This window comes from Bos javanicus, chromosome 28 (genome assembly GCF_032452875.1).
Source record: "Bos javanicus breed banteng chromosome 28, ARS-OSU_banteng_1.0, whole genome shotgun sequence".
In the NCBI taxonomy this organism is placed as follows: Eukaryota; Metazoa; Chordata; class Mammalia; order Artiodactyla; family Bovidae; genus Bos; species Bos javanicus.
This window is the reverse complement of record NC_083895.1, coordinates 35,397,270-35,419,581: the sequence shown is the minus strand read 5'-3', so window position 1 is coordinate 35,419,581 and position 22,312 is coordinate 35,397,270. Positions and strand designations below refer to the sequence as shown.

The window sequence follows — 22,312 nt, the reverse complement described above, 5'->3', positions numbered from 1 at the left end:
ATCCAACTAACTGTTTAATATTGCTACTGGGATTGCCCACAGGATCTCCCACCCTGCGGAGGCCCTTCCCTCTAAACCAGCACAAACCACCACCAGTTCACCTGGTGGCGTCACCAAGTCATCCAAGCCAAGAATTTCCCCATCTCCCAGGTTTATTTCCATAACCAGCTCCCTGTCTGGTTTCTTGGCCTCCAGTCTTGTGCCCCCAATCAATGATTCCCAGAGCTGCCAGAGGAAGCTCCCCAATCACACACCTGCCATGACACTTCCTAGATTGAAGCACTTTATCATCAATCTGTGACCTATAGGAGAACATCTCAACTCCTCAGTCTGGCATTCAAGGGCTTCTCTGCTGGTTCCTGCCAACATCTTCAACACTATCCAATTTCACATTGTCCCTCAGCCACACTGAACTGCCTGGGACGCCCAAAGCTGTCAAAACCCTTATGCCTTTAGTCAGCACCCATCTACCTACATCTGGGGGCTTACCAGCTGACACTAGTGGTAAATAACCTGCCTGCCAATGCAGGAGATGCAAGAGACACAGGTCCGATCCCTGGGTCGGGAAGATCCCCTGCAGAAGGAAGTGGCAACGCACTCCAGTATTCTTGCCTGGAGAATCCCATGGACAGGGGAGCCTGATGGGCTACAGTCCATAGGGGTTGCAAAGAGTCAGACACCACTGAATTGACTTAGCACGCGCATGAGCCCCTCTTGTCCAGCTCAGTGCTCTTCCTGTGGGCTGTCACGGTACCACTGTAATTACCTTTAAACTCTATCTACCCTACAAGTTTGGAAGCTCCATGAAAGCTGAGGCCATGCCCCCAGGTTCCTCTTTATGTATCAGTCCCCATTGGGAATGGACAGCAGTAAATGATTGTTAAACCAAATCATGAGCTTCCCCAGATGCTGTGAAGTTCATGGTAGAGAGTGTGTTCAATCCATCATAATATAATAACAGTAATAGCTAAATATTTTTAATGCTTACTTTGGACCAGAAGGTTTATAGGCATTATTAGCTCATTTAATCCTCCTTGCAACCTCAAGAGATATTACTGTTATTATCCTGATTTGTAGATAAAAATATGAGATTTAAAGAGGTTAAATAACTTGCCCAAATCATTCAGCTAGTGTGCAGTGAAATCAGACACTTGTCCTCCCTTTGAGATCACACAGGCATTACTAACTTATTTAATCCTCATTTACACCCATCTGTGGGCTCCAACCCTGAGTGATCCCTATAGAGATAAGAAGATTTCACCTACATGCCTGCACTTCAGGCTTAAGAATAAAATGAAGGGACAGAGGACCTGGATGTGTTATCTTGATTCTATGTAACACCCTCCCATTCCAGGCTAGTCTCCTGCTCACAGCAGTGAAGGATGGAATGGCTGAAAAGGATTGGAAGTCAGGTGGTCCACACACTTGACCACTAGACATATGGCCTCTCTAGTGTTTCCCCTTCATAATACAGTCAACTCCAGCACCACGTGATGAGGGATGGGGTGGTATGGTGAGGGATGGTGTGGTATGGCGAGGGATGGGGTGGTATGGTGAGGGATGGGGTGACATGGAGTCCCATCTTCCTTGGTCAGATTGCTAACAAGTACAGTCAGCCTCCATATCCATGGGTTTCACATCTGCCAATTCAACCAATGGCAGGCCAAATAACAGTCTGAGGAATATGTGGATATGGAGGGTCAATCTTATACCTTACTCCACAAATATCCAAAAGTTCTTAGATAATTAAATAAGCTTTCTTGCTGCAGCAATTATCAGAGCCTTTAATATGCCAGTGTTGTTTTGAACAAAAGATATGTAGCATTTCCTGCACTCGTTAGACCACAGTACGCTTCATTTCCTCAGACATCTGCCAGGACTAGGGACCCATGGAACACAGTTTGGCAAACATTAATTCCTGGGGCACATCCCTCCAGAGGCCTGGCTACACCTGGTCTTCATGAGATACACCAGATTCTTTCCATTAAATTTTCTTCCCTGCTGGAGTTAACTCAGGTCAGTTTCCGTCAGTCGCAACAACAGATCTTGACTGAGACACACCCTCACTTGCCCTCAGAAAAGCCATATCTTTGGCAACTTCTGGGATTTACACCCAGAGGTGGAACATGAGAGAAGGATCTGGGGAGACCCAAGCAGTCAGACGTGGTCATGGCAGGCTGCAACTGATACCCACCACTGAGGGGTCATGCTCAGAAATGCATGCTAAAGGACTCCTGGATCTTTTTTGTTTTCAGTTTCCCTTCCTGATGAGAAATTTACCATGTTTAGATAAAGAGAACTGTGGCTTATGCTTTTGGATTCCTGTGGCTGAGTTTATGTCCTTTTGATATTTCTATCATGTTTCTGGGTGTTACAGAAGTTTCCCTTCCTCCAGGATGTTGAAGGAGGGGGTCACAAGTCTCTTCCCATCTCCATTCATCCCAACTCTGACACATACACACACAAACACCCTACTTCTGTTTAGTTTCTCCCAAGTCTACAATCTGGGTTGAGGAAGGGTTTATGGGTAGATGTAATGCCCATTCTTGATGAGCACATGCTCCATATTGGTTTCTAGGAGAGACAGAAGCCTTGACTTGCAGAATATCCCCTTTCTTATCATGGCCACACCCTAGGCGAGCTGAAGTTCTATTCTCTTAGCTGACAGAGCCTGTTTAAAATGAGTGGAGGTTGGTTCAGTTCAGTTCAGTCGCTCAGTCATGTCTCACTCTTTGTGACCCCATGAATTGCAGCATGCCAGGCCTCTCTGTCCATCACCAACTCCCAGAGTTGACTCAAACTCAGCTCCATCGAGTCGGTGATGCCATCCATCCATCTCATCCTCTGTCGTCACCTTCTTCTCCTGCCCCCAATCCCTCTCAGCATCAAAATCTCTTCCAACGAGTCAACTCTTCACATGAGGTGGCCAAAGTACTGGAGTTTCAGCTTTAGCATCATTCCTTCCAAAGAACACCCAGGACTGATCTCCTTTAGAATGGACTGGTTAGATCTCCTTGCAGTCCAAGGGACTCTCAAGAGTCTTCTCCAGCACCACAGTTCAAAAGCATCAATTCTTCAGCACTCAGCTTTCTTCACAGTCCAACTCTCACATCCATAACATGACTACTGGAAAAACTGTAGCCTTGACTAGACAGACATTTGTTGACAAAGTAATGTCTCTGCTTTTGAATATGCTATCTAGGTTGGTCATAATTTTCCTTTCAAGGAGTAAGCGTCTTTTAATTTCATGGCTTCAATCACCATCTGCAGTGATTTTGGAGCCCCAAAAATAAAGTCTGACACTGTTTCCACTGTTTCCCCATCTATTCCCCATGAAGTGATGGGACCAGATGCCATGATCTTCGTTTTCTGAATGTTGAGCTTTAAGCCAACTTTTTTACTCTCCACTTTCACTTTCATCAAGAGGCTTTTGAGTTCCTCTTCACTTTCTGCCATAAGGGTGGTGTCATCTGCATATCTGAGGTTATTGATATTTCTCCCGGCAATCTTGATTCCAGCTTGTGCTTCTTCCAGCCCAGCATTTCTCATGATGTACTCTGCATAGAAGTTAAATAAGCAGGGTGACAATATACAGTCTTGATGTACTTCTTTTCCTATTTGGAACCAGTCTGTTGTTCCATGACCAGTTCTAACTGTTGCTTCCTGACCTGCATATAGGTTTCTCAAGAGGCAGGTCAGGTGGTCTGGTATTCCCATGTCTTTCAGAATTGTCCACAGTTTATTGTGATCCACACAGTCAAAGGCTTTGGCATAGTCAATAAAGCAGAAATAGGTGTTTTTCTGGAATTCTCTTGCTTTTTCCATGATCCAGCGGATGTTGGCAATTTGATCTCTGCCTTTTCTAAAACCAGCTTGAACATCAGGAAGTTCACAGTTCACATGTTGCTGAAGCCTGGCTTGGAGAATTTTGAGCATTACTTTACTAGCGTGTGAGATGAGTGCAATTGTGTGGTAGTTTGAGCATTTTTGGCATTGCCTTTCTTTGGGATTAGAATGAAAACTGACCTTTTCCAGTCGTGTGGCCACTGCTGAGTTTTCCAAATTTGCTGGCATATTGAGTGCAGCACTTTCACACCATCATATTCTGGATTTGAAATAGCTCAACTGGAATTCCATCACCTCCACTAGCTTTGTTCGTAGTGATCGGTTGCCACCAAAATGGCAGCAGGGGTGGACAGGATTGAACTAGGTTCCGCTGCAGTCCATCCACACTGCCTGAGCCATACTGCACAGCCAAGCTAGGGGACAAGAGAGTGGCTTGGAGATAGAACCAGACCTGGTCACCCCACGGACAAGGATGCTGTTCCCCAGAGCCCTGGGCAGCAAAGACCACTCATTCTCATGCTCCCCAAATTGCAGGCTGGGATTGGGTCCCTCTTGCCTCTTACTCCATGCCATGACTCACCACCACATGTGAAAGACCCCTGTTCCTTTAGGCTCATGCCACCTGGCTACAGTACCACCCCCAACACATCCTGAGTCACCTACCATCCTTCCAGTCCTGTCCCAAGATCATTGACGACTTTGGCATTAAGATGCAGCCCTCATCTCCACTCAGACCTTACCCTGGTGACTTCAGTTTCCACATGAATGCCCCATCCAATACCTTGGGTGCTCAGTCCCTTAACCTCCTCCATGAAGACCTTCTCCCTCTCTCCACTCCAGCCAGTCACCCACGCATTTTGCCACACTCTAGGCTTTGTCATCACCTCGAACTGGCCTATTTCTACTACTCTGAAATCATAAATTCAGCCCAGATTATTCTTTCTGTTTTGCAACTTTTTTTTGTCCTAAAATACACATAACATAAAATATATCACCTTAATGATTTTTAAATATATAGCTCAGTGGTTATTTTATATATATATATATATACACATACACACTTATGGTGAATATATTATCAGTAACACTTGCTATTTTGGGGTTTTTTGGTTCTTTTTTTAAGATAATAGTCATCATATGGGTATGGGTGGTATCTTATTGTGGTTTTGATTTGCATTTCCCTAATAATTAATAATATTGCATATGATTTCATTTGTTTATTATGCATTTGCAGATCTCCTTTGAAGAAATGTCTATTCAAGTCCTTGGCCCATTTGTGAATAAGGTTGTTTGGCTTTGGGGTTGCTATTGGGTTTTAGGAGTTCTCTATATATTCTGGATATTAATCCCTTACTGGATATATGATTTGCAAACATGTTCTCCCATTCTGTGTGTTGCCTTTTTACTCTTTAAATCAGAACCATCAGACATTCCCTTTCAGGCCCTCTTCATCCCCACCTAAACTCACCCTTACTTTCTTTCTTCTTCCAATAAGAGGGTGTCCCTTCCTACCCAAAACTATTCCCTCTCCCATGAACTCCCTGGATTCCAACCTAGTTGGCTTTCACCAAAAAATCCCACTTTCTTGATAATCCCTGTAGGAGCCAGACTTCAAAATGCCTCCCACTCTCAGTCAACTAGTCCTTTTGGTATTCAGACCCTCATGCACCCTCTGTCACACTAAATTTGTCCTGTCCACATAGAACTAGGAGAATGCAAAGAAAGTAACTCTGCATGACTTCCAAGGCTGCGTCATAAGAACCTTGTGACCTCAGCCCTGAGCTCTTGGAACACTTGATCTTGGGAACCCTGAGCTACTTTATAAGAATTCTATTACACTGAGACCACCATGCTGTTAGGCAGCCCAAGTTAGCTACTTGAAGAGGCCACACAGATAATGAATGATGCTGGCCAGATTCCCAGCTGTTCCAGCCACCCTAGCCGAGATGCCAGCATGTGAGTGAAGGTGCTGTCTTACACATAGAGGGCTGAGGTCCCACACAGTCCCACCCAACTCCAACTGCACACCTCCAAGCCTTCATCTAAGCCCTTCATCTATTTGTAGCATTCCATGCTGTGAGCCACTCTTTCTTTCTTGAAATGTTCTCCTTGCTTGGCTCCTCTAGTGCCATTTCCTTCTAGCTTTCTAAGAATCTGGCTGCTTGTTCTTGTCTCCATCATGATCTCCTTATTTTCTGCCACTCTCTTTGTTATTTTTGTGGGGGAGTATATAAATGTAATATGTTTTGAACACTCAAAAGATGTAAAAATGTGTACAGTGAAATTTTTCTTTCTCACCCCTCTCTCTCAACCACAAGATTCTTTTCCCAAGAGGCCATCAATGTTACCACTTTTTAATGTATTTCTCGACAGACATAATAGGTATAAACAGGCATATATCTATAGATTCTGCCTCTCCACACACATATACATTTTTTCCCACAAGATTGGCAGTCTATATCAATAAGATATACCTTACTGTCTTCACAACAGTGTATCTTAGAGGTCTTTCCAAATCAGAACATCACAAATGCCTTCATCCTGTCCGTTATACCTACATAGTATACTCTTGTATGCGAGTACCTGATTTATCTCATCATCTCTCTCTTGTGTCTGTTTGGGTTGCTTTCCATCTTTTGCTATGGCAAACAATGTTGTAATAACTAATCTCATATGCATCAATGCATCATTTTTCAGATGGGGGAATCTTTCCATCCTTTAAATTCTTAGAAGTGGTTAGGTCAAAAGCATTTTTAATGCCAGAAGATATTGCCAATTTCCCTCCTTTGAGTTGCACCATTTCAACTTGCATCAGCAATGCATGAGCGTCTGTTTCCCCACACAGCGTGTTATCAAACGTTTTGATCTTGGCCAAACTGAGAGATGAAATAGTGAAACTTTAATTATATTTCTCCCATTATGAATAATGGGGCATCTTGTCTTAGGTGTTGGTAACTCTGTACACCTTGTCCATCTTTCTTCTGTGTTGTTGATCTGCTTTATATTGATGTGTGGAAATTCTTTATATAATAGGGAAGTAACTCTGTAAGTAGAGCTACAAATACTTTCCCAAGTTTTTCTTTTGACTTTATGTATGCTGGGTTTTGCTGTACAGAAGTTTCGTGTTAATAGTTAAAATTGCCAGTCAATTGCCAGTCTTTTCTTTTATGGCTTCTGAGTTGTGTTGCGCTTAGAAAGTTTTTAAATGCTCTCATGTTTCTGGTACATTTAAGGTTTCATTTTGTTACATTTACATCTTTGTCTCATATGGAATTTATTCTACTATAAAGTATGAGGTATGGATCCAACATTTTTTTTCCAGATGGTCCTCCAGTTGCCTCAACTTCGTTTATTAAATAACGCATTTTCCCACCCAATTTGGAATGCCATATTTACCTTAGACAATATTCTCAAGTATAATTTCTGGAACTACATTTTGTCCCACTGAGTTGTCTAGTATGGTTTATGCAATATAGCTTTATAATATGATTTAATTTCTGATGGGGCTAGATATCCATTTTTTTCCCCACATATTTTGTATTAATGTCATGCAAGGAGATCCAACCAGTCCATTCTGAAGGAGATCAGCCCTGGGATTTCTTTGGAAGGAATGATGCTAAAGCTGAAACTCCAGTACTTTGGCCACCTCCTGCGAAGAGTTGACTCATTGGAAAAGACTCTGATGCTGGGAGGGATTGGGGGCAGGAGGAGAAGGGGATGACAGAGGATGAGATGGCTGGATGGCATCACCGACTCGATGGACGTGAGTCTGAGTGAACTCCGGGAGTTGGTGATGGACAGGGAGGCCTGGCGTGCTGCGATTCCTGGGGTCACAAAGAGTCGGACATGATTGAGTAAGTGAACTAACTAACTAACTAATGCCATCAAGAAATATGAACAATCTAAGGGAGCTTTTACTCTGCTTGCAGGCCAGTCAGTTAGCCTGCCCTGTTTCCTGGGTGCTGGCAGAAGACATGAGACTTCTGGGTTAAAGACAAAGGACTTTATTACTCACAACAATAGCAATGGCCAGAACATCAGCATCTGTGACAGTCCCATGAGCCCCAGTTCTCACAGGGCGACAAGACGAAGTCCAGGTGATGCCTGCACATGCAGTGGGTTGTGTTACAGGAGAAGCATCTTGAGTCTCATTGTAGATTTTCAGTTGCTCAGTTCAGTTGAGTTCAGTTCAGTCACTCAGTCGTGTCCGACTCTTTGTGAACCCATGAATTGCAGCACACCAGGCCTCCTTGTCCATCATCAACTCCCAGAGTTCACTCAGACTCATCCATTGAGTTGGTGATGCCATCCAGCCATCTCATCCTCTGTCGTCCCCTTTTCCTCCTGCCCCCAATCCCTCCCAGCATCAGAGACCTTTCCAATGAGTCAACTCTTTGAATGAGGTGGCCAAAGTTGCTCAGTCGTGTCCAACTCTTTGTGATCCCTTGGACTGCAGCACATCAGGCTTCCCTGCCCTTAACTGTTCCCAGATCTTGCTCAAATTCATGTCCATTGAGTTGGTGATGCCATCCAACCACCTCATCCTCTGTCACCCACTTCTCCATCTGCTTCTCAGTCCTTCCCAGCATCAGGGTCTTTTCAGTGAGTTGGCTCTTTACATCATGTGGCCAAAGTATTGGAGCTTCAGCATCAGATCTTCCAATGAATATTCATGGTTGGTTTCCTTTAGGATTGACTGGTTTGATCTCTTTTCTGTCCAAAGGACTCTCAAGAGTCTTCTTCAGTACCACAATTCAAAAGCGCTCAGCTTTTTTATGGTCCAACTCTCACATCTGTACATGACTACTGGAAAAAACCATAGCTTTGACTATACGGACCTTTGTCAGCAAAGTGATGCCTTTGCTTTTTAATACACTGTCTAGGTTTGTTATAGCTTTCCTTCAAAGGAGCAAGCATCTTTAATTTATGTCTGCAGTCACTGTCCACAGTGATTTTGGAGCTTAAGAAAAGAAAATCTGTCACTGCTTTCACTTTTTCCCCTTCTATTTGCCATGAAGTAATGGGAGTGAAAGTAGGAAGTCAAGAAACACCTGGGGTAACAGGCAATTTTGGCCTTGGAGTACAGAATGAAGCAGGGCAAAGGCTGATAGAGTTTTGCCAAGAGAACGCACTGGTCATAGCAAACACTCTTCCAACAACACAAGAGAAGGCTCTACACATGGACATCACCAGATGGTCAACACCGAAATCAGACTGATTATATTCTTTGCAGCCAAAGATGGACAAGCTCTATACAGTCAGCAAAAACAAGACCTGGAGCTGACTGTGGTTCAGATCATGAACTCCTTATTGCCAAATTCAGACTTAAATTGAAGTAAGTGGGGAAAGCCACTAGACCATTCAGGTATGACCTAAATCAAATCCCTTATAATTATACAGTAGAAGTGAGAAATAGATTTAAGGGACTAGATCTGATAGACAGAGTGCCTGATGAACTATGGACAGAGGTTAGCGACATTGCACAGGAGACAGGGATCAAGACCATCCTCATGGAAAAGAAATGCAAAAAAGCAAAATGGCTGTCTGAGGAGGCCTTACAAATAGCTGTGAAAAGAAGAGAAGCAAAAAGCAAAGGAGAAAAGGAAAGATATAAGCATCTGAATGCAGAGTTCCAAAGAATAGCAAGGAGACATAAGAAAGCCTTCCTCAGCAATCAATACAAAGAAACAGAGGAAAACAACAGAAATGGGAAAGACTAGAGATCTCTTCAAGAAAATTAGAGATACCAAGGGATAATTTCATGCAAAGATGGGCTCAATAAAGGACAGAAATGGTAGGGACCTAACAGAAGCAGAAGATATTAAGAAGAGGTGGCAAGAATACACAGAAGAACTGTACAAAAAAGAGCTTCACAACCCAGATAATCATGATGGTATGATCACTGACCTAGAGCCAGACATCCTGGAATGTGAAGTCAAGTGGGCCTTAGAAAGCATCACTATGAACAAAGCTAGTGGAAGTAATGGAATTCCTGTTGAGCTATTTCCAATCCTGAAAGATGAGGCTGTGAAAGTGCTGCACTCAATATGCCAGCAAATTTGGAAAACTTAGCAGTGGCCACAGGACTGGAAAAGGTCAGTTTTCATTCCAATCCCAAAGAAAGGCAATGCCAAAAATGCTCAAACTACCGCACAATTGCATTCATCTCACACACTAGTAAAGTAATGTTCAAAATTCTCCAAGCCAGGCTTCAGCAATATGTGAACCGTGAACTTCCCGATGTTCAAGCTGGTTTTAGGAAAGGCAGAGGAACCAGAGATCAAATTGCCAACATCCACTGGATCATAGAAAAAGCAAGAGAGTTCCAGAAAAACATCTATTTCTGCTTTATTGACTATGCCAAAGCCTTTGACTGTGTGGATCACAATAAACTGGAAAATTCTGAAAGACATGGGAATACCAGACCACCTGACCTGCCTCTTGAGAAACCTGTATGCAGGTCAGGAAGCAACATTAGAACTGGACATGGAACAACAGACTGGTTCCAAATAGGAAAAGGAGTATGTCAAGGCTGTATATTGTCACCCTGCTTATTTAACTTATATGCAGAGTACATCATGAGAAATGCTGGGCTGGAAGAAGCACAAGCTGGAATCAAGATTGCTGGGAGAAATATCAATAACCTCAGATATGCAGATGATACCACCCTTATGGCAGAAAGTGAAGAGGAACTCAAAAGCCTCTTGATGAAAGTGAAAGTGGAGAGTAAAAAAGTTGGCTTAAAGCTCAACATTAAGAAAACTAAGATCATGGCATCTGGTCCCATCACTTCATGGGAAATAGATGGGGAAACAGTGGAAACAGTGTCAGACTTTACTTTTTTGGGCTCCAAAATCACTGCAGATGGTGATTGCAGCCATGAAATTAAAAGACGCTTACTCCTTGGAAGAAAAGTTATGACCAACCTAGATAGCATATTCAAAAGCAGAGACATTACTTTGTCAACAAAGGTCCATCTAGTCAAGGCTATGGTTTTTCCAGTGGTCCTGTATGGATGTGAGAGTTGGACTGTGAAGAAAGCTGAGCACCGAAGAATTGATGCTTTTGAACTGTGGTGCTGGAGAAGACTCTTGAGAGTCCCTTGGACTGCAAGGAGATCCAACCAGTCCATTCTAAAGGAGATCAGCCCTGGGATTTCTTTGGAAGGACTGATGCTGAAGCTGAAACTCCAATACTTTGGCCACCTCATGCGAAGAGTTGACTCATTGGAAAAGACCCTAATGCTGGGAGGGATTGGGGGCAGGAGGAGAAGGGGACAACAGAGGATGAGATGGCTGGATGGCATCACTGACTCTTTGGACATGAGTCTGAATGAACTCCAGGAGTTGGTGATGGACAGGGAGGCCTGGTGTGCTGTGATTCATGGGGTAGCAAAGAGTCGGACATGACTGAGCGACTGAACTGAATGGGAGTGAATGCCATGATTTTAGTTTTTTGAATATTGAGTTTTAAGCCAGCTTTTTCACTTTCCTCTTTCACTTTCATCAAGAGGCTCTTTAGTTCCTCTTCACTTTCTGCCATTAGAGTGGCATCATGTGCATATCTGAGGTTGTTGATATTTTGCCCAACAATCTTGATTCCTCCTTGTGATTCATCCAGACTGGCATTTTGCATGATGTACTCTGCATATAAGTTAAATAAGCAGGGTGACAATATACGGCCTTGATGTACTTCTTTCCCAATTTTGAGCCAGTCTTTTGTTCCATGTCTGGTTCTAACTATTGCTTCTTAACCCACATCCAGATCTCTTAGGAGACAGGCAAGGTGGTCTGGTACTCCCATCTCTTTAAGAATTTTCCACAGTTTGTTGTGATCCACATAGTCAAAGGTTTTAGCACAGTCAAGGAAGCAGAAGTAGATATTTTTCTGCAATTTACTTTTTCTCCATGATACAACAAATGTTGGCAATTTGATCTCTGGTTCCTCTGCCTTTTTGAAATCCAGCTTGTACACCTGGAAGGTCTCAGTTCATGTATTGCTGAAGCCTAGCTTGAAGGATTTTGAGCATTACTTTGCTAGCATGTGAGATGAGCACAATTGTATAGTAATTCGAACATTCTCCAGCATTGCCCTTCTTTGGGATTGGGATGCAAACTGACTTTTTCCAGTCCTGAGGCCACTGCTGAGTTTTCCAAATTTGCTAACATATTGAGTGCAGCACTTTAACAGCATCATATTTGGGGATTTTAACTAGCTCAGCTGGAATTCCATCTTGAGTTTAGGGAACCTAAATTTTTATAATGGACAGTAAGCCTGCCTGGGTTTTGCTCCAGAAGAAGACTTCATGTTTATTATACTGACCAATAAACAAAGTTCTCCAGAGGGAGTCATTACCTCTATTTTCCAAGGGAGTTCACTACACGAACATCCCTAAAGGGAGTCTGGGGAAAAGGTAGTTACTGCTTCTGCTCACCCAAAACATGAGAAGCCCATGGAGAACTGTCTTTTCAACATTTGTTTATTCTTCCATATGAACTTGAGAATCAGTCTAAAAAACAACAAAGTCTTTGTTTTTATGGAGAATCCTATTAAATTCTAAATTATCTGAGGGAGAATGGACAATTTTATGACGTGAATTTTCCTATCTAAAACCTGTATTCAAAGGCTTTTCTGTCCCTTGGAAGCATTTTAATGCTTTCTCCACTTAGATTTTGCACATTTCTTCTTACGTTTATTCCTAGGATTTTTAAACCTTTTTTTGCTGCTATTGTAAATGTTTTCAGTTCTCATTTTATCTCTAACAGGTTGTCATTAATTCCTGCTCTTTAAATGAATGGCTTTCCTCCAGGGTCCCTCTCGAACTTCTTCTCTTCTTACCAGAAGATTTCCCCCGATAGTCTCATTCTCTCCCAAAACTTCAGTGAGCATCTGTCAGCCAATGCCTCTCGTCCTGTCATCTCCAGCCCTAGTTGCTCTCAGGAGCTCCTGACACATATGCTGTGGACGCCCCTGGGTACTTCACACCCAGCCAACAGTGAAATTAAACTCCTCATCCTTCTCCCCAAACCACCTCCTCCTCCTTTACTCCAGCCTCAGTCAATGGCACCAGCGTTCACCCAGGTTCCTCCCAGCAAAGGGGGGAGGCTTTCCTTCACCCTATTTTCCAATCGGTAGCCCAGTCTTGTCTGTTCTTCCTCTTCAGTTCCACTTGAATCTGTGCCCTTATCTTCATCCTCACTGCCACGACCTGAGCTCTTGGCCAGTGAATGGAGAGCCCTCTAAGTGACTGCTTGGTCTTGCATCTCCTTCTGTGTCCTCCATCCATGGGATTCCCCAGGCAAGAATACTGGAGTGAGTTGCCATTCCCTTCTCCAGGGGATTTTCCCAACCCAGGGATCAGACCAGAGTCTCCTGCATCTCCTACACTGGCAGGTGGCCTCTTTACCACTGAGCTACCTGGGCTCCTCTCTGTTACCAACTCCTATCCTGCCGCAGGAGTGCCCCACAGTTTCAACCACACCATCTCCCAGAGGTTCCAGGATAATATAAAGACCGCCATCCCTCCCTGCCAGCTTGGTATCCCCTGGCCATTAGTGACCTGGCCCCTCCCAACGTCTTGAACTTCAAGTCTTCATTCCCACTCTATCTGGCACTCATGCCTTTCACATCTCTGTGCCCTGGCCCTGACCCAATCCTGGAAGATCTCAACCTACCATGGCCCTCTTTACCTGGATACCGCCTACCCCTCCCTAAGGATCCAATTCAGACATCAGCGCCTCCTGAAAACTTCCTGACACTCACAACTGTGTGAGATGCTTTCATTCATTCACTCGCTCACTTCCTCATTTCATCAAGCATGTATTTGTTTCTGTACTTACCAGCTTCATACCACAGATAACAAGATGAACTGAGAACAAGTCACTGCCCTCTGAGGACTCACTCTCTCAGTTACTGTCATTCCAAATATGGTCTGGGACCAGCATCATCAGCATACCAGGGAGCTTGTTAGAAACACAGAGACTCGGACTCCATCCTAGATCTACTGAATGCAATCTGCATTTGGACAAGATCCTGTGTGATTCTTGTGCACAAAAAGTTGAGAAGCACTGACCCAGGTGACATGTAAACAGAGAAATAGAATAAACACAATAAACGAGGTAAGTGTAACCTTAGAGCAATGCAGAGAGTGTTCTGAGAACATGGGGAGAGATAACTAACTAAATAGGGAGGGAGGGACCAAGGGAGGGGCTGGAGAGGTGGGCTCAGGATGGAAAAGCAAGTTGGAGTTGAGGAGAGGGGTCTTTCAGGCAGAAGTCATAGCTTGAGCAAAAGCATGGAGTGGGAAAAGTGTGTCTGCTGTCCTGGGGATGCGGGAACCACTGGCTGCTGAGGGCAAGGTCCTAACACAGACTTCTGAGAGAAAAAGCACATTCCAGCTTCACTTCCTAACACTCCACCCTAGACTCATATCTCATGCCTTCAACCACCCATGGTGGGGCCAGGGGCGAGGTGGAAGGGGGTGCCGGGGCATGGGTAACCACTTACTCAACTGCCAGGCTAAGTCAAGGAGCTGTTAAGTCCCTGCCAAGTAATGCAGTCTGCATTTCAAAGGCACAGTTTGCTGGAATCACATGTGAGGTGCCTTCAGCAGCAGAACCTGATTAGGGATCACAATTGTGCAGGCCAGGGGTGACATTAAACCAAACTAGAGCAGAGGCAACTTGGGTGGAGGGGAGAGCACAGATTCCAAAAAAGTTTGGAGGTCGAGCGGTAGGGATGGATGTGGGAATGATGCCAAGAAAGAAGCAGGTACAATCCTCAGGATGCAGGTTTGTGCACCTCAGGTTTGTTCTGCGAGTGTGCTCAGTCATGTCTGACTCTTTGTGACCCCATGGACTGCAGCCCACCAGGCTCCTCTGTCTATGGAATTTTCCAGGCAAGAATACTGGAGCAGGTTGCCATTTCCTATTCCAGGGGATCTTCCTGACCCAGGGATTGAACCCACCTCTGCTGAGTCTCCTCTGTCTCCTGCACCTCCTCTATCTTCTGCATTGGCAGGCAGATTCTTTGCCACTGAGCCACCTGGGAAGACCAGGTTTGTGTCCGTGAAAGTAAAAACCTACCAAGGCAGGGGGCGATAAGAGAAAGAGCCAGCATAGGAGCAGAGTTCATAAGTGCTGTGTTTACTCATTCTGTGTTGGGCACCAAAATTGATTTCCTCCATTAATCCACATCTGGCAATCTTCTCAGAAGAAACTATTATGGTCTTCAGTTTACTAGGGAGGAAACAGGCACAGAGAAGTTAAATAACTCATCCTGAATCACACAGCAAGAAGTAGATGAACTGGGGTCTAAGCTTGGGCCATGACCACTTTGTCACCCCACTTGATGGATGGGCTGCTAACATGCTGGGAGTTAAGGGCATGCAGACTTCCAGTGGGAGAAGGATGAGAGGGACTGGGGCTCAGGTGAGCCATCAGGTGGGGTATGAACCCACAGAGGTTGCAAGCACCCTTGGGTGGATGGATGAGATGATGCAGGAGGTGGATGGGGTTTGCTAGGGTTGGTGGCAGTGCGTGGGGCTCCACAATCACATGGCTTCCCAGTGCCCCTTGGGCTGCATTTGCTGGTTTAACTAGAGCTCAATATTAAGCACATAAGCCATGAAACAGGAACTGGCCTCTTCTTCTGGGACCCAGGGCAGAAGCTAGAGAAAAGGGGAGATCCTTACTGAAGGAGGGAGACAGACAAGCCAGAGCCAGGCAGGAGATGGGCTTCAGGATTCAGAAAGCAGACATCCTACTTCACAGGCCCTCCCCCCGACCCCAGGGATTCCTCAACAGTGGCGCCCCCACCCACCCCACTCGAGCTCTGTGGACAGCACACCCGTTCTGTCCTTTCGGACCAGGTAGCAGTACCACCCTCAGGTCACCATTTTAACTGTAAGACAAAGGCACTGAGCCCCTCCTCGCAGTAGGACCAAATAGTCCTTCCACAAAGAAGGCACTACACATACTGCAGGGACTTTTCACATCACTGGCAGTGCCCCCAATACCCCACAGTGGGGAGGGGCCCTTCATTGTGGGTATCAGGGTCAAAGCTGGTCAGGAGAACCAAGGACCGCCTGCTTCTAGCTCAGGCCCCAAAGGCAGGGCTGGGTGTCCAGGTTGGAACTGCTGATTAGCTGACAAGGGCTCCCAGGGCTCCCCAGACTCTCACCTGGGCTGGCAACCTTAAGTACCCACTGGGGGTGGAGGGAAACCTGAGACGGGGGAGTACAGCCTGAGAGGACCCCTGTGGTTCAGCCCCAAACCATTATGGTCACCAGATGTGTTAGTCACTCGGTCGTGTCTGAACTCTTTGCGCCCCTATCTATGAACATCAGCCTGCCAGCTCCTCTGTCCATGGAATTCTCCAGGAAAGAATACTGGGGTGGGCTGCCATTCCCTTCTCCAGGGGATCTTCCTGACCCAGGGATTGAACCTGGGTCTCCTGCATTGCAGGATTCTTTACCAACCGAGCCACCAGGGAAGCCCCATGGTCGCCTGAAACAGGCCACAGACCTCAAACTGCCAGATCTTCTGGTTTCGCAAGAAAAACACATTCAAATCTTTATGTGAAATCCCTAGGTTTTTAAACACAGACAGCTAACTTATAAATAGTGTAAACATTGGGGTGGCTAATCTTGTTTAGATCTTGTCTAGGATTTGAATTAGGTCTCATGTCACCTAAGCCTTTGGTAAGGACAAGGATGGCACCTGGCTCTACCTCTGAGTGTGCACGGACACGACCGTGTGTGTGTTCATATGTGTTCCTACACATGAGCGTGTGAGCAGGGCACGGCCGCAGATCCACAGTGATGCCTGTCCCTCTTTGAGCCCAAGCAGTGATGTGCTGTAGGTAAGCCTGGGAGTGAGCACCGTGTGCTCAGTTCTCACATGCGCATCTGTGAATCGCATGAACGAGCGACAGGCTTAAAATGTGTGACAGCACGTGTGTGACCATGAGCTCGTGTGTGTGAGTGCGCACATGTGTGTTAATGCATGTGCACGTGGTCTCCAGGGCGGCCCGTGTTTGCACGCAGAAATGGCCCACTGCCCCAGAGGGGAGCTGCGTGCACACCGCTCGGGGACGCGCGGGTGCGCTCCCGCGGCGGGGCGGCGGCCGTGGCCGGTGGAGAGCCCGGCCTGTGTCCTGGGCTTCCTAGGGCCGCCGCCCGCCGAGCGGAAGGGAGGGGCAGCACCGCAGCTGCGCCCGGGGCGCTGCAGGAGGGAGGAGCGCGGCGCGCGGCCGCGACCATTAGTCACCAGATGTCACGTTCTGCTGCCAAGGCGGCGCCGGGCGCAGACAATGGCCTCGCAGACCGCGGGGCGGGCCGGGCCGCCCCGACCCCAAAGCCGCGCCTCTGCTGACACCTACAGTCCCGAGCCCACCCTTGGCCGGCCCCTCTGCGCTCCAAGACGCCAGGCTGCCGCTGCGATCTGCTTGGCACTTTGCCTTACCGCCACCACCTTCTCCCTTCCCCTCCCGTTGTCGGCTTTACGCCTCGTTTTTCACGATGGCAGGACAGGTGTCACCTCCTCCAGAAAGCATTTCCTGGCCTGCCCCTCTCTAGTTCTCACAGCACTGTCTCCCCCACCTCCAACGTGGATACCTGTCTTGCGGCCAGCCCTGTCCTCCCACACCAGCTCTGTAGGTCAGCACAGACTACCCTTTCTTCCACCGTGCCTGGCACAGCGCCTGGCACATGGGGCTGAGTGGCTGGAGTGACATTTGGTGCCTTCTAGTTTGCAGGGGAATCATCCAAGATGTTGAAAATCATTGCCTTCCACACAATGGTGCACTAGACCCCACTCAGAAGAAAAAGCCCTTCGCCCTAGAAAACCAACCAGGGAATCACTGAGCTTGTCCCTGGGCACAGATACCCCCAAATTAAAGTGGTGGTGCTTAATTCCGGCTGCCTCCTTTGCAGCAGTGGTGGATTTGGGAGGATCGTTTTTCAATGTCTGTCACTGCCACAGCCAGGGATTTTGGTACACAGCTCCTGCTCACAGGAGACACTGGGACAGCCAAGCCGGGAGGATGAGGATGCAGGCCCAGAGAATCCTCCTTGGCCCTCAGGATCCTAAGCTAGGGATCCTCAGACTTCTTCTGTAAAAGGCCAGAAGGTAAGCATGGTAGACTTTGCCAGTCATTCTTTCTCTGTCACGTATTGCTCATTTTTACAACATATTAGAATCGTAAAAATCATTCTGTGTTCCAAGGCTCTACCAAAGCAGGCCACAGGCTGCAGTTGGCCCTGGTTTGCAATACTTTACCACAGCTGTCCTGCAGTAGCCCTGGGAGTGGAGTGACCTGGCAGAACACTGGGGTCAGGATCATGGCCAGAGCAATGCACACTAGAATCCCAGTTTTTGCTCCTTGAGTGAATCCCTAGACTGGCCAAGCCTTAGGGCTAAATGAGGATATCATTAGAACCAACCAGGCAGGTACACTAGAGGACGGTATGGGTTCTAGCATGGTGTCTGTCACATGGGCACCTGCTAACTGCTGCCCTTCCCCTCCCTTACTGCATTCACCTAGTGTGCACTGGTGTGCAAGCTTGAACACACATACACAGCCCACTAGCAAGAAGAAGCCAACCCATGATCTGTGGAGATACCCTAACAATGAAATATCAAAAAGAGACGTTAAGGAAGCAATCTCATTTATCATCTCATTAGAAAGAATAAAATACCTAGGAATAAACCTACGTAAGGAGGCAAAGGACATGTACTCTGAAAACTATAAGACACTGGTAAAAGAAATTGAAGACCACGCAAATAGATGGAAAGATATACCATGTTTTTGGATGGGAAGAATCAGTATTGTTAAAATGATCATACCACCCAAGGCAATCTACAAATTCAAAGCAATCCCTATCAAATTACCAATAGCATTTTTCATTTCAGAACGGAAACAAAAAAATTAAAATTTATATGGAAACACAAAAGACCCCAAATAACCAAAACAATCCTAAGAAAGGAGGACAGAGCTGGAGGAATCACAGTCTCTGAATTCAGACTATGCTAGAAAGCCACAATAATCAAAATAGTATGATACTGGCACAGAAACAGACACGAAATCAATGGAACCAGACAGGTAGCCCAGAGGTAAAGGCACATGCTTACGGTCAATTAATCTATAACAAAGGAGGCAAGAATATACAGTGGAAGAAAGACAATCTCTTCAGTAAGTGGTTTTGGGAAAACTGAACAGCATTATATAAAAGAACGAAACTAGAATACTCTCTAACACCATATGCAAAAATAAACCCAGAATGGATTAAAACCCTAAAATATAAGACCAGATACTATAAAATTCCTAGAGGAAAACATAGGCAGAACAGTCTTTGAAATAAATCGCAGCAAGATCATTTTGGATCCATCTCTTAGAGTAATGAAAACAAAAGGAAAAATAAACAACTGTGACCTAATTAAACTTAAAAGCTTTTGCCCAGCAAAGGAAACCATAAACAAAATGAAAAGACAACCTATGGAATGGGAGAAAATATTTGCAAGTGATGTGACTGACAATGGCTCAATTTTCCAAATATATATGCAGCTTACATAGCTCAATATCAAAACAAACAAACAATTCAATCAAGAAATTCAAAGATCTAAATACACATTTTTCTAAAAAAGACATTCAGATGGCCAACAGGCACATAAAAAGATGCTCAACATCACTAATTATTAGAGAAATGCAAAGCAAAACTAATGAGGTACTACCTCGCATTGGTCAGAATGACGATCATCAAAAAGTCTACAAATACTAAACGCTGGACAGGGTGTGGAGAAAAGGAAACCCTCCTACACTCTTGGTAGGAATGTAAAGTGATGAAACCACACTATGGAGATCAGCGCGGAGGCTCCTTATAAAACTAAAAGTGGAAGTACCATACGATCCAGCAATCCCACTCCTGTGCATATATCCAGAAAAGACGAAAAGTGTAATTTGAAAAGATACACATACCCCAGTGTTTATAGCAGCACTATTTACAACAGCCAGGACATGGAAGTCACCTACGCCCATCAGTAGATGAATAGATAAAGAATATGTGAGATATATATTGATATCGATAATGGAAAATTTCCCAGCCATACAAAGAATGAAATAATGCCATTTGCAACAACCTGGATGGATCTAGAGATAATCATACTAAATAAGGTAACTCAGAGAAAGACAAATATTACATGATATCACATATGTGGGTCTAAAAAGATGATACCAATAAGCTTATTTACAAAACAGAAACAGACTCCCAAACATATAAAACAAACTTATGGTTACCGAAGAGGAATGAGGGGAGGGATAAATTAGGAGTTTGGGATTAACAGATGCACACTGCTATACATAAGACAGATAACCAACGAGGTTCTATTGTATAGCACAGGGAACGATATTCAATGCCTTGTGATAACCTATACTGGAAATGAGTCTGAACAAGAATAGCCTGTGGTAAAGAACCTGCCTGCCAATGCAGGAGACACAAGAGACATAGGTTCTATCCCTGGGTTGGGAAGATACCCTGGAGGAGGAAATGGTAACCCACTCCAGTATCCTTACCTGGAAAATTCCATGAGCAGAGGAGCCTGATGGGCTACAGTCCATGGGATCGCAAGGAGTCAGACACGACTTAGTGACTGAACGTGTGTGTATGTGTGTGTGTATTTGAATCACTTTTCTGTGCACCAGAAACTACATAACATGTAAATCAACTATACTTCAGTTTAAAATAAAATGGCAATAGTTAAATGATATTCCATCAAATCTTTTAATAACTAAAAATAAAAATGCAAAGCACTATAGCTAGAAGGTCAAATGATTGTTTTAAAATGGAATTTTGAAACAATCACTCTGCCTCCTGGGTGGACTGCAGGGAAGAAGGGTGAGGTCAGGAAGACTAGTTAGGATGTGATTGATATAATCCAAGAGAGAGCTAATGTTGGCTTGGACTAAGATGGATGCACTGGAGATGGTGGGAAATGTCAAGATTGTGTTCTGACTGTGTTCTGAAGGCAGAGCCAAAATTTGTTAATGGATTGGTTTTGTAGTGTGGGAGAAAGAGCCAAGGGTGACCCTAAGGCCTGCCATCCAAGCTATAGGGATGGAGTTGCCATTTACTGCAGTTACAACAAATCTTCTTCTCCTGCCCCCTTTTCCACTCCTCTGCAGTATCTGAGAGCTCAGAATGTTCTCAGAAGCTGAGCTGGGCTGGAGGCCACGTGTGAAAGGAGAAGAGAAGAGAGTCATATACCATCCACTGTAACCCTCAGGTTGGAGTGGGGATGACAGGGCATGTGTGCCTTTCAAGGTTCATGTCAGATCAAAAAAAAAAAAAAATCACCCTTATGGCTTCTTCCAGCTTCCAGAGCCCCATCTCCAAGAGTTGTTTTCCAGTTAGGAAGTAATTGAGAAATAATTGCTAATATTTCACAGAGATGGCAGAAGCCTCAGTCTCAGCCTCTGGTGAAACAAATTAGAGATGAACACGAGGTTCAGCAATGGAGAACAGCCCTGCTTCTCATTAGCAATTACAAATAAGATTACAGGGAAAGTGTTTCTGTCATGAGGGTGGTGTTTTCCTGGAAAAAATTAAACTCACTATAGGGGCCAAGTGGAGACCCTGGACCAGAATTCAAGAATCTGGGCCTAGATAAGGCTCTAGGGTTGACTCACCCCATGTCACAGGGCAGACTCGCCACAACATGTCTAAGCCTCAGTTTCTCAGTCAATTAAGTAGAAAGAAGCTGCAGAACTCAACTCTGGAGCTGGATGAGTCATTTCTCCTCCCTGTGAGATGCTGGGCCCACCAGTTCAGTCTCACAGAGCTGGATGGTGAAGAGGTGCAGAGAGAGCTGAGAGCACCAGCTTAGAGATCTACACGTCACTGGGCCTTCCCCAGCCTGGCCTGACTCCTGCATCCTGCCTCCATCCCAAGTAACAGAGGCCAACTCTTATTGAGCGATGGGCACTGTTCTGAATTTTCTATCTGTGTCCATTCATTTAATCCCATAACAACCCTGAGAGGTGGGTACTATTATTATCCCCATTTTATAGAGGTAAGGCACAAAGAGACCAACTGGTTGCAAGTCACTGATTGCAAGACCAACTTTGGCCAAGGCCAAAGAGCAAGCCTACTGCAGAGCCAGGACAGTGCACCCAGTCTGATTTCAAACCAGGTGAGAAATGGGGTATCTATTCCCTGCTGTATCAGTAAACAAGGGGTTCACAGTCATCAGCAATTCTGGCCCTTCAAAAGTGAACTCCTGAGCCGTAAGGGCACTCAGGAAGGAGAAGATCTGGCAGCCATCAGGACTGCAGCCACTCCCCACTGTGAGCACTGAGGAACCCAGCTCGTGAAAAATGCAGGATCCTGTCCCCGGATAGCTGAGATACTATGAAAGGACTGATTTGTGGGCCCAGACACTTGCATCTTCCCATACATAGACAAGCGCTAAAT

At 45.3% G+C, this 22,312-nt stretch overlaps 1 protein-coding gene across 1 annotated transcript in view; it reads right to left on the bottom strand.

Moving 5' to 3' along the window:
• Positions 1-716: 716 nt before the first annotated feature.
• RPS24 (ribosomal protein S24) overlaps positions 717-22,312 on the bottom strand; it is a 255,733-nt gene continuing 234,137 nt past the window's right edge. The window contains exon 5 of the mRNA XM_061405447.1: positions 717-726. Coding sequence (XP_061261431.1) covers positions 724-726 — 3 coding nt within the window. The 3' untranslated portion in view covers positions 717-723. The remainder of the gene's footprint in view (positions 727-22,312) is intronic.